This window comes from Corapipo altera, unplaced genomic scaffold, assembly GCF_003945725.1.
Source record: "Corapipo altera isolate COAL_440 unplaced genomic scaffold, ASM394572v1 44, whole genome shotgun sequence".
Taxonomy (NCBI): Eukaryota; Metazoa; Chordata; class Aves; order Passeriformes; family Pipridae; genus Corapipo; species Corapipo altera.
In genome coordinates, this window is record NW_020884880.1 from 3,344,736 (window position 1) to 3,356,701 (window position 11,966).

The 11,966-nt window shown below is 40.6% G+C and overlaps 1 protein-coding gene across 1 annotated transcript; it reads right to left on the reverse strand.

The window, feature by feature from the left end:
• Window positions 1-254: 254 nt before the first annotated feature.
• Window positions 255-10,392, reverse strand: PDK4 (pyruvate dehydrogenase kinase 4). The gene is made up of 11 exons (XM_027639031.1): window positions 10,245-10,392; window positions 9,389-9,530; window positions 8,294-8,365; window positions 7,562-7,746; window positions 7,056-7,145; window positions 6,463-6,540; window positions 5,770-5,846; window positions 5,015-5,113; window positions 4,610-4,720; window positions 3,784-3,897; window positions 255-2,757 (listed from the first exon to the last, which is right to left on the reverse strand). Exons 1-11 carry the CDS (start codon window positions 10,390-10,392, stop codon window positions 2,614-2,616), a joined length of 1,260 nt encoding a protein of 419 aa, XP_027494832.1. The 3' UTR covers window positions 255-2,613.
• Window positions 10,393-11,966: the final 1,574 nt, after the last annotated feature.

The window sequence follows — 11,966 nt, forward strand, 5'->3', positions numbered from 1 at the left end:
AAGAGTAAGATGATGCATAAGGTAATGCACTAGGTTTAGGCACAATGTAACGTCTCAACAGATGAAATATTAAGCATAAGCAGATCAGTTTCAGAGTTTTCTCTCCTCTGTTGTATCTGATACAGTTGTTTTGCTCAACTCAATTTTATAAGACTTCAAAAAGGGCCTTGTCTGGGTCCCCCCCAGGCTGCACTATGATCTGAGAAATGCTTGTTGCACTAGTCTTCTTAGAAAATAAAGATTCTAGACAACCATTGATTGAAAAGATTTTATTATAAAATTATGTCAACATCTATGTCCAGGTAAAAGACTTTAAAACTAGAGCTCTACTTTCAGAATAAAAATTCAGTGAACGCTGGAAAAGGTGCTCTATTATCTAGGTAGATAGACCTAATTTGTAATACTGCAAAGATTCCACATGGGTTCCTTAAGTGCTATACACACCTTTGTCTGCATCATGTGTTCTGCAGCTTCACTCTGCAAAAAAAATTAGACATTTCTGCAGCACCCATGTACCTCAGCTGCTTTGAAACAGAAATTACAGCTCCTACCTGGAGCAGCTGCAGCTGTGTTACAGGTCATATTCAATGCCTGGATGCAGACAGAAAGCTATAAATTGTGATTACTTGACAACAGTAAATACCTAGATATGTGTTTGTGACCTTGTATTCCATACAAAAATCAACAAATACTCAAATATATTATAGCAGTGAAGACAGCTTTTTCACACCTGCATATTCTAGACAAAAATATTTCCTTTTTACAAACAATTTCATTCACTGAGCTGAGCTCAGATACATGACCTGGTGACCTTTGGTGACTGTAGCTTATTCACCAGGATGAAGACAGCCTAGATGCAGTACTAAAGTCATAACGCTCAGTAGTTATCACCAATACATATAAATTTAGTTTTTGAAAGAAATGAAGCATATCAGAACACTATTTTATTTTTGATTGAAAAATCCATCCCAACAGGACTTCTAGAAAACAAATCCAGTTCCATTTTTCTCTCATTCCTATTAAAAACATTTTAGAATCACAGTAGAGTATGGAGCAGCCTTCTTTCAAAATAATACAAATCTGTTATAGAAAACTGTCATACAACTGAGCAAGATGCTTTACTGTACTTAAAACTTCTTGCAAAGGATCACATATACCTGAGATAATATGCTAATTAGTAAAAAAAGTTCAAGTAATATTATACAGCCCTGATGAACTTTAGACTGGCCATCTTGGCAATAGCTTAACACCTGCTGTTAAGTTTACTTTGCTTACAAAACTGAAAATGCACAAAGATGTGCTAGGAAGAATCTTACTGAGAACAGAATACCTTCCCAACAACCCTCTCCCACTGGCACTGTTCTTCTGGGAATTCCTTCTATTTTGCTGTTCATAAGAGCTATTCTATAGTTTTCAGTCCTGCTTGCATTTTGAAACATCATTTCCTAAGCCCTTTCCATTGCAATGAAGAATTCTAAGAATAAATTTAGAGTTTCTACACCACCACTCCTGAAAACTTTTCAAACAGACCTTCAGTGCTCATCACAGCTTTCAGGGTATAGATTCCCCATGTACCTCTCTGAGCTAGTGTGGTCCAATACAAATTTGACAAAGACAATTGGCAGATTTCAGTTTAGAGTACTGAGCCACCGATCTTCTAATAGCACAACAAAATGAAAACACAAAGCCGTGTTTTACACGTGCTGTTTCCCACAACATGCTTACACAATACAGACCACAAAACCTTTCTGTTCAACCTGTACGTCTGACTTCAGTTCTTGGAAAATCCTATCTGACTTGGCACATGCTCTCCAGACTACAGGGATGTAGGCTAGATGCACCCTAACCTTAGAGCTGGTATAACCAAGTAGCTTTCTGTTTCTTTCCAGTACCTTTCTAAAATATCCTGACTTTCTTCTTAATTACCTTATGCATAGAAGCCTTACTTGGTTGGTTTTCTATGAACAGCTTAATATAAAAAAAAAATCTAACAAAGTAACTCACAAAGCAAGGCATCACATAAGAATAATTAATAGAATACTTTTTTTTTAAATGGGACTTCCTTATATATGGAAAACACTTTCTCCCTACTTTCCAGGACTCTGTCCTTTCCAGTCAGGCTGTATTTGAATGCTACAAGACTGTCATATTAGGTACATCTTTTCCAAATATTATCATTATACCTTTAAAGTACAGGTGTTATCTCCCTACCTGAGAAGTTCTGTAATAAGATAAACTGCTGATAACTATTCTAGAAGAAAAATATGCATCAGCACAACTTATGTTTATCAGTGTTCAGAATTCAAGCATTAAACAGGACTTAAAAATTGCACACCTCTACAACACCAAGTCTTTGATCATAAGAAAAAAAACAGTCTGATTTTCCTCTACACACAGATCTTTAAAGATATATGTGCTGCTATTTTCCTTATTCTGAAGTCCACAGCAAGATTTCACAGTCGGTGCACACAACCTAGGTGATAACATCCTTATCTTCTTTCTTCTCTGTCAGTCCTGAAACTTGCTTGTTTGGAGGTAGATGAATACTTCCAAACGCTGCTCTTTTTGAGAAGCCAGCTTGATCCCCTTGGGCGCCTGGATACCAACTTCTCTTCAGAAAGCTGCACTCTGTTTTGATACATTCTTTGGGTCTTTGCTGGGGACACACCAGTCATCTGCCTCTGAGGTAGCTTGGTAATGCTTGGAAGCTGATTTATTAAAAACTGGGAGTTTTTCTATTGAGTCTGTTGATAAGGCCTAAAGTCAAGAAGGAAGAAGTTACTTGGTTTCCACCTCTCAGTAATGCCACTTTGTAAAAATTCATGCAGTATGCTTAAAGTGTTAAGCCAATGACACTACAAAACAGTTATTTACAGAAATATTTCTACAATAAATGTGGTAGTTTATGTCTTTCAGTAACTGTGCTTGTTTTGGATAATTTAGTGGGACAAATGTAGTAACATGGAATCCTATTTATGCATTTTTATAGGCCTTAACCATTACCCCTTAACATGTTTGCAAGATAGCCCAGGAATACACAGAAGAGAACTTTGATTTACAAAATTCTAGAGAAGCTTTAAAATATGTTCTTTCCCTACTTCCATATTTTGCAAATAACAAAAAAATTCCTATCCTACTGGGAAATTGCTAAATAGAAATATTAGATATATAAATATATATAGCTGAACTGTCTTTTCCTCTTGTACTACCGCTCTGGTTGTGCCTCAGTGTGTTCAGAACTATGCTTTCAGTTTATTGGAAGAAATTCAAAGAAAGTTTTTCCTGTGAGTAAGCACAGAGAGTAGAAAAGAACATGTAGTCCTATTTGCAGGTTACTTATAAAAAGAGTAGTGCATGTTATACGCTTGGTGTTCAAGATTACTGATATCTGGATCCCATATATGGGCTATATGGCAACTGCTGAACAGCACCAGTTCAAAGATTTAGTTTATGCAAACTTTCTGGTTGACACAGAGTAAAGAAATCAGATCTGTAGCTCACACTCTGACTTCATTCTCTTCCAGTACTTTGTATTCTATGAACAAGTATAGAACATCTTAACACAAGATGAAAACTAACATGACTCTCACTAGTAGTTTTTCAAGTAGTCTCCTTAAAGCCAAGTGACCTTTTTAATTCTACCTACCAGTTACTGGTATTTCTTTAGAAAAAAACAAGAGCTACTCACGAGCAGAGAATTTGTTTACCTTAAAATGATACTGAGTAGTTACCTCACTGCATTAATGGTAGGTATCTGTTATTTAACTAAATCAAAATACATACCTTCAAGTAGATAATAGCCTCTGTTCCATAACCACATATGGAGTAGAGATTTAGATCTCCTTGAAAGTATTTAGCATACAGACGTGAAATTGGCAAGCCATACCCAAAACCAGCCTGAAAATAAAGTATAAAATAAAATTAATTATCTTTTTACTGTCTCTTACAGCTTAAAATTAAATAGCTGCAAAGCCTTCAGAGATTTTAAACTGCTAGAAGTCCTTTGCACTTCCTCCTCTTAAAAGCAAACATAAATCTCTAATAAGTCTCATACAGAATACTGAAACTGACCATTAAAAAAACCAAACCCACAAGAAAATAAATCTTCACGGAAGAGGAAGAGTTTAAATATATGTCCCACTTTTACACAGTACATTTCTGTATTTTCCCTCCTCTGTTTTTGATAGTACAGCTTGATGAGTAAAAGGAGCTTGCTACTGGGAGATAAATATTAGTCTAAAAGCCTGTTCCAGTCGTGCTTGTCTCCAAAAAGACAGTATAATTTACAATAAATTTGAGAATTGAATGTGAAGTGAAGACCAAGTAAATTAGTGTCATTGGGATGCAAGGAAAAAAAAAAAAGGAGGAGGAGGTTAGATTCAGGCTGTAATGTTCTTCTTTGTTTACACCTTTAAAAGCATAATTCTGTCCATTAAGCTAGATATTAAAATTATTTTTCAGTAAGTGTTAATTAATACTTATGAGGCTCAATAATCTTTGCATACCCCACAAAGCAGCGGGGTGGACATAGCGTTTCATTATTAACCCACTAATCTGTCCAACACTTACAGCAACCTTATTACCAAAATGAGTATTGAAAATATCTTACAAAAGGAGTATTTCGAGCATCATCCATATCGGGCCTTGGTGCTGTGGAATACATGTAGCTAAACAGCTGCTCAATTTTCCTTACTGGAACACCACCTCCTCTGTCTGAGATCTGATTTAAGAGAGAAAGAAGTTAACATCAATCATGGTTAACATCAAGAATGGTATTTAAAATGCTGTTATTTGAACACACCTTTCCAACGGTCATAAATGCAAACATTTGTTTTGCAGCATATTATTTTATAGTTAGATAACTGTGCCACGTGGAGGCTAACAGAATGCTCATATGCTCATAGTATCTTTAATCTGTTGCCAGGGGCCAGAAGATCTTTTAATAGAATTTGCTGCAGCATATGTAACCATAAAGACAACATTAAGTCCATATTGTAGTAGGCCAACAAAATACCTTGATTGCCAAGTCTTCTTTTCCTAGAACAACTGTCACTTCAATTGGAGAAAGGGTTGGACTGTTTTCTTGGAATTCAACAGTTGCCCTCATTGAATTCTGTGGAAAAGAGTGTTACCATTACCAGAGATTGTTGAATCCATGCACTTCAAACTATAACCCTGTTATGTAGAGGCTGAGCAGTTACCCTCTATTCCTATCAGACATTTAGCATTTTACCATAACAGGAGCAGAGGAGGTCTCACACCTAAAAGTGTCTAAGCATAGCCAAGACTCTTCTACGTGTGAAAGATTACTGTTCTTGCCTTAAAGTCAACAGGTTTCCAGAGAAGAGCAAAGTTCAGCAGTTGCTAGAGGCTGCCAGATTTCCGCACCCCATGTTGGCAGCATTCAAGTTCAGTCCCATTCACAACTTCTAGATGTATTGGCCACTCTACAGAAAAGGCATCAGGGCAAACCTACACTACAGATGTAATCTATAAAAGCAGAAGGCTAGTGGTGGTCACAATCCCACGTCCCACTTTCACACTCTCTTTCACTTACCCTGTCCCATTTACCATCACATAAAAGGGTTCAAATGTTCTCTTACAAACTGCAATCGTACTGCCAAGACTATTTCCCCAAATAAGAAAACCTTTGAGATCTCACTGTCCTATGCTAAGCTTTATTACTTCATTCTGATCTAGCTAGAGGTTTTAAGTATTGATGCTCCAGCTCAGATTACTAAGGGAAGAAAAGAGTTTATACTGACATACCTTAAAGAGCTCAAAAAGCATGTGGAAGAGATGAGATGGAACATATACAATGTTAATTGGCTGTCCTGGAGCTTTTCCTAGAGGAAGGGAAAAATAAAAACAGGAGTTAAAAGGGCGATGAAATTTTTTCTGTATTGTATCCAAATTTTACAATAAGCAAGTTGCCAAAGCAAACCAGAAAATATATCAACTCTCATTTTTGATTTCCCTCCCTACAAAGTTGGCAAACAACTTTATGCATTCATAAGAGTGTTTAGATTGCAATCACCACTTGCTTAATTACAGTTTCTTTTCAAATAAACAAAACAAGTATCAAGTATTAACTCCCTTTTAATAAATAAAGGATTTCAAACATTAAGTACACTGCTGAAATCAGACAGATGCAGGCACTTAGACCAGAACCAGCATTTCAGTCAGCAGTTCCTCACCCCAGATATAGAGTTCCTCTCTAGCAACAGGTTTCTCTTACTTTTCTCAAATTCATAAATGGTAGCTCAGAAAATCTATTTTTAAGATATATTGACTTTTGAGTTCTAACCCAGGAGATTAAGTGAGGTGCCTATAACAGAAAATGAAGAGGAACTTGGCCAACTGCTATGTACCACTAAGGCTGCAAACTGGGAGCCTTTTGATTCAGTAAGAGCAGCAGTTTGGCTACTGATAGGAAGGCAGTCATAAAAGCTCTCATCTTACCGTTCACTTGAGTAAGTTTCAGTTCTGGAGACGTTAAGTAATACTGGTCACACAACAACTTCGAACTTTCATAAGCATCTGAAATATTTATTAAATATGTGAAATGTAAAAGTTTATTTTTAACACTCGGTAAAATCTGGCTTTTAAATGCATTAGCTGCTAAAGTGTTACAGAGTCCAAGACTGTGCCTCAAGGGAATGATAACATTGTATCCACTGTATGCATTAAAAATTGAGAACAAATGGGGAACCACAGCAGCACAAGAAGATCTTCATACAATTTGATAACTGTGTAGAACTGATGCATCTGTTATCTATCAGTAGATAAGACCAACCTCAACACCTCAGACAACTCTAACTCCTACCTCATCTATCACTTGCTAGAACTGAGTCCAACATATTTTTTACTGCTACTTTGGATTTTAAATTCTGGCCTATAAAAGCTTGTGCTTTCAGCAGAGATAGACTGCTTTTGGCCATTTCAATTAAAGCCAGTCAGCATCCTCTATAACACATGTTGGTTACCCAAACTGCTTGCAATCAAATATAAATACTGATCATGAAAAGAAATGTCAAGGATTTGAGAATACATACCATTCACTACTTCAACAACATCACAGCAAGGATCAATACTTCCAATGTGTCTTGGATGCCCTGAGCCAGATTTATCATCAAAAAGGAGAGCTGTTTGAGATGAAAATGATACTATATTTAATCCCAAATACTGTATTATTTAAAAAGCCTAAAATATTAGACTAATACAATGTGATCACAACATAGAGTCACATAAAAGAATTAATGTTGTTTATGCTTTTATGAGTTAAAATGCTATGTACTGCCAGCAAACTATGTTGGTTTTTCTGTAGTTCAACATCTGAAGGTTTTTCAGGTGTAAAGAATTGCATATCTACATATTCCACACCAGACTTATTACAGTTAGTCTGTAGTCTAGAAAACAAGTTCTCATTATTTTCTTAAGTGATAGATTCAGTGTCACACAAAATTATCTGAGGCAGATCTCCAACAGTTTCAAGAAATGTTTACATTAACTTGTTACTCCTTAGGTTGAAGTTTTTCCTCAGGTAAAGATTTCTACTTACTGTGTTGGTTCATTAGCATCCGGGTGGAAATACGGCTCATGTAAAAACGATCCAAAAAATACTGGATGTTTTGATTGGTGACAGGATCTACTTTAAAAGTGTCTTTGTATTCAATTACTCCTTGTGCCATTGTAGGAACCACATCATGATGTCTGTTTCGGACTCTAATTAATGTATCTATAAAGCTAGGTCAAAAAGATATTTTTAGAACATTATTCTGAGACTATATAGAGGCAAGCTTTGTACAATGTAATTATCTAATGCAGCAGCAGTACAGGTAAGTGCTTAACAGCTTTAATATTACAATACAGTCTACTATTTTCATTCTTTTAAATGTAATTCCTCACTGACTTAAATCAGGAGAGTTTGTTATTTTTAATACAAAAGGTATAATTATTAGCCATGTCAAATTCACTGCCTGTTTACTCATTTATGTGAGCAGATATGTGAGAATGTGAGGAAGTGAAAAAGATCCCTAGCGAAAATTTTTGTTGATATTTTTCTGTCATGACAGTTCAAGGGGCAGTATGACCTTGAAACCAAGCTGTAACAGATCATATTTATTTGCAATATTGCTGAACATGATCAGAGATTTAAAGCAGCTTGCTCGATGCAGAACACTTTATGCTAGATTATCAAATTCAGCTCATGACAGCTGTCAGTCTAAAGTGACAATATTACGAAAAGTAGAACGTGAACTAAAAAGTTCAAAGAAACAAATTGTAAGCTTACTCAGATAAGACTTTTTGGTCATCTGGGCTTTTGCGATGGAACTCGACCAGCTCCTTCAGGCTTTGGATGTACCTATTAAAAAAGAACACAGGAAATATATGCTATTCATTTGATTTTTCTTAGCCCGGGAATGTGAAAAGTACTTTGCCTTGTCCACATCATTACTCTTAAAAAGTCAGCTAGGAGTCTGAAGTGTCTTTGAAGTTTGAAGTATCTTTGAAGTATCAAACTTCCATCCAACAGTGGAATGACAGATGGACTCCTCTTGACTGCCTGGATCCTAAAAGTCTTTTCTTGTACCTGCCATGCAGAAAGGAATCTAAACTCTCACTTTAGGTACATAGGATCACCTTAAAATTCTTGAGAAGAGACATATTTCAAAAGAAGATCCAAATGACAATACTGGTCAGGAAGTCACTTTGGCAAAATTTTTCCAAATCTGATCAGCTTTGGCAGAAGCTAAGCAGTTGAGCCTCTTGTACTAACATCTGACAGTTTGACGCATACTGCAAAGGCACAACTGTTTGCTATATTAAGAACAGTTTCTAGATCTCACTCTAATACTTCTGCCCTTTATGTCAGCCATCCAAGCAAATGCTGCAACTGTGCCAGTAAACAAGGTTAAATCAGATTCAACTACTCTGTCAACTGCAGAGATTATGTTAATTGAATTCCAAACACTTGCTGCACAGGTCAAGGCTTTGGAACAGAAGCTTTGTTAGTAATCTGAAAGAATGAAAGAAGTATATAGCCTGCTTTCCCATTTTTACGTGGCTCCAAGGGTCTGTAATGCTATATGAAAACAGAACACGCCTTCTTCTCTACCGTCTTAAAGAACAAGAAGTGAGATTTGCTCTAACAGCTATTTCAAATTGCTAAACCCCCCCCCACCTATTTAAAGGTAACAATATAAATATGTTGGTTTTCAATTTATTTTTAGTAAGCTAGAAAAGGACAGTGTGTAACAGTTTGCAATTCAGCTTTGATGAAGGAACTGTATTTTGTTATGTTTTCTACTATTCAAAAAAGTCTGTGACAACAAAGGTGTCAAAGCTGTGTTACTTTACAGGCTGAATTCAAGTAGTTCATACTTACCAGCTTTTTACTAATTGTACTGATGGAGTGCCCAGTAATTTATCAGGAAGCAGATCAATTTCTCTCAGTATGTTTGCAAACCTCACAGGAAGTTCTTGTCGTAAAAACGCAAAAGACGTTCTCTCACATCCATTAGTTGAGCCTATGAATAAATCCAAGATAAAACTTTTGTTTAAGGAAGTTTCAAGATGCAACTACAAAATACTGGCTCTCCACAGATTTCAGGACGCTGTTTACAGGACGGCAAGACACAGCACATTCCTAGGAGGAATACCTGTACGGTTCCCATGTAGACACGGGTCTTATCTGCAATCCTCTAAGAAGCATAATAGCCTCTGTAAACACGAGCGTCTTCGGGGTGACGCCTGGCAGTGTCATGTGCGCACAGCCGCCCCAGCTCCCAGAGCGATAACGGGATCTGGGAACAGCGTGTCCACTTCGCCGAGGCCGATGGCTCCTCCCGATACCGAGTGCGCTGGGCACGAGTACGGCTCACACGCCATTCAACTCTCGGCCCCCGCACCCCCCGAGCAGCGCCGAAACAGCGCTGTAGCGCATTTTCAGCTCCGATGGCGCACTCAGGTCACCACCGCCCGGCACCTGAGGCTGGAGGTGGTCACCCCAGGCGACCTCCCCGCCGCCGCCACCGCTCTGGGGCCGGCAGGTCCCCGCCGGGGCTCGCCCCCCTGCGCCGCCCTGGCGCTGGGCAGCCGGGCCGGGGCGGCAGCGACTCCCCCGTGGGCTGAGCCTCCGGGCGATCCCCCGGGCTCGTCCCGCCGCGTGGAAACAAGCCCCCGAGTGCTGCTCTTGAGCAGCCCCTCTGCCCAGACCCTCCCCCGCTCATCCCGCGTCTCACCGAAGTCCAGTAACTGCTTGATGGAGAGCGGGGAGGGGGAGAAGCGGGAAAACTGCTCCACCTCCTGCGGCAACCGGCTGCGGCTGCTGCTAGCGCTGGCCCCTGCCAGCGGGGCAGCGCTGCGCAGGGCGATCCGTGCGGCCTTCATCGCTCCCGGGGCGGCGGATGCGTGGCAGATGAGCGAGCAGTCTGTCGGTGGCTCCGGGACTGGCGCTGTCCCGTTATCCCCTTGTCCCTTCACCTGTGGTGCGGGGCTTCATGTGGCGCCTCTATTTACAATCGCAGGGGGCGGGGCTCCGACAGGCCGCGCCCCCGCCGGAGCGCCTCGTGACAGCGCTGGCGGGGTTCCCCTTTCCCCCGCCGTCCCGTGGCCGCGGGCGCGTCGCCAGCCCCGCGGGGAAAGCGCCAGGGTTGCCGGGGAGGCCGTGGGGGAGCCGCGGGGCCGGGGAGGCGGAGCGGGGGGAGCTGACCCTGCGCCTCCCGCAGTGATCTTGTTTACCGGGCGAGGTCGGCGGCGGGGCGGCCGTGCCAAGGTCCCGCACCTCATTGGCTGCGGGGGGGCCCGGCCGTGGGTAGGAGCCAATGGGCGCCCGGGCCGCTGGGAGCGCGGGGCTGTGTCAGGGCGCCATTGCCCGTCCTGGGGGGCGCGGGGGTGGCCGGGGGACGCCGTGTGTTTGCACTCGTACGGGGAGGGCTGGCCTTGAATTACTGAGGGGGTAATGCCACGGTCGGCGCAGAGACTACGTGGGTGTGCAAAGGGAACAAAACCAGATCCCAGCCCGCAGGGTTCATGTTGCTCACATGTAGGTCGGGGCTGTGACCTGGGTTAATAGTGACCAAACACCTGAGAACAGCTGTGCTGGTGACGCACTGGTCCAGGGTCGGCATGTGGCCTTTATTTACTGTGTCTAGAGCTGACGGGAGAGGTGACTGACAGGACAGTGCTCTCGGGGACAGCTCATCTTCCAGGTCACAGTCGATCCGGGAAAAGCCTGCTCACCTTTCCTCTTTGCTGGAGAGGGAGCGTGGATGTCCCGTGCCGCCTGGCCTTTTCCCAACGCACCAACTCCACTAAGGGCAGGTTTTGCATAATGCATTGAAGAATGGAGTTAATGTCAGTGAAGGACTTCCTGACATTCTAAAACTTGGTCTGAAACAGCAGGAGCGTGTGGCAATAAAACAACAATGCAAACACTGGCAAACAACTCCATAGTCCAATTATTGTATGCATATTTCCACACACACACACAAACATATAAACTTTTTTTTCAAGGCAAGGAATATACTTTCCTAACAAGAAATTCAGATGTTTGGTTTAATAGGCAGAGGAGAACACTTTAGCTTGTAATTAGATTGGGACTTTTTAACTGTGTCTCATTTTTTTCTCTTCCTAGTCATTATATCTGTTATCCCTGCTTATGGTTCTACTCCCACTGTACTTTATGTTTCATTATTTTATTGCTCCCTGTTTTATTATTTTATTGGGAGAGTTACTGTGTTGTTTCTCCATTCAATATATTCTTGTTTACCACAATGATTGGATGTTGGCATATGAAATGTGAAATGAAGCAAAATGTAGAGCTCTAATAGCAGTAAATGTAACCACTTTGATTTTTGCTGTCCTTGCCAGAAGTTGGAAATTGAAAATAAATGTTGTCATTTTCTTTTGACTGTTTCAGCTTTGTTTGCCTGCAAGTTGCAGATGACTCAGAGAAGTGAAAA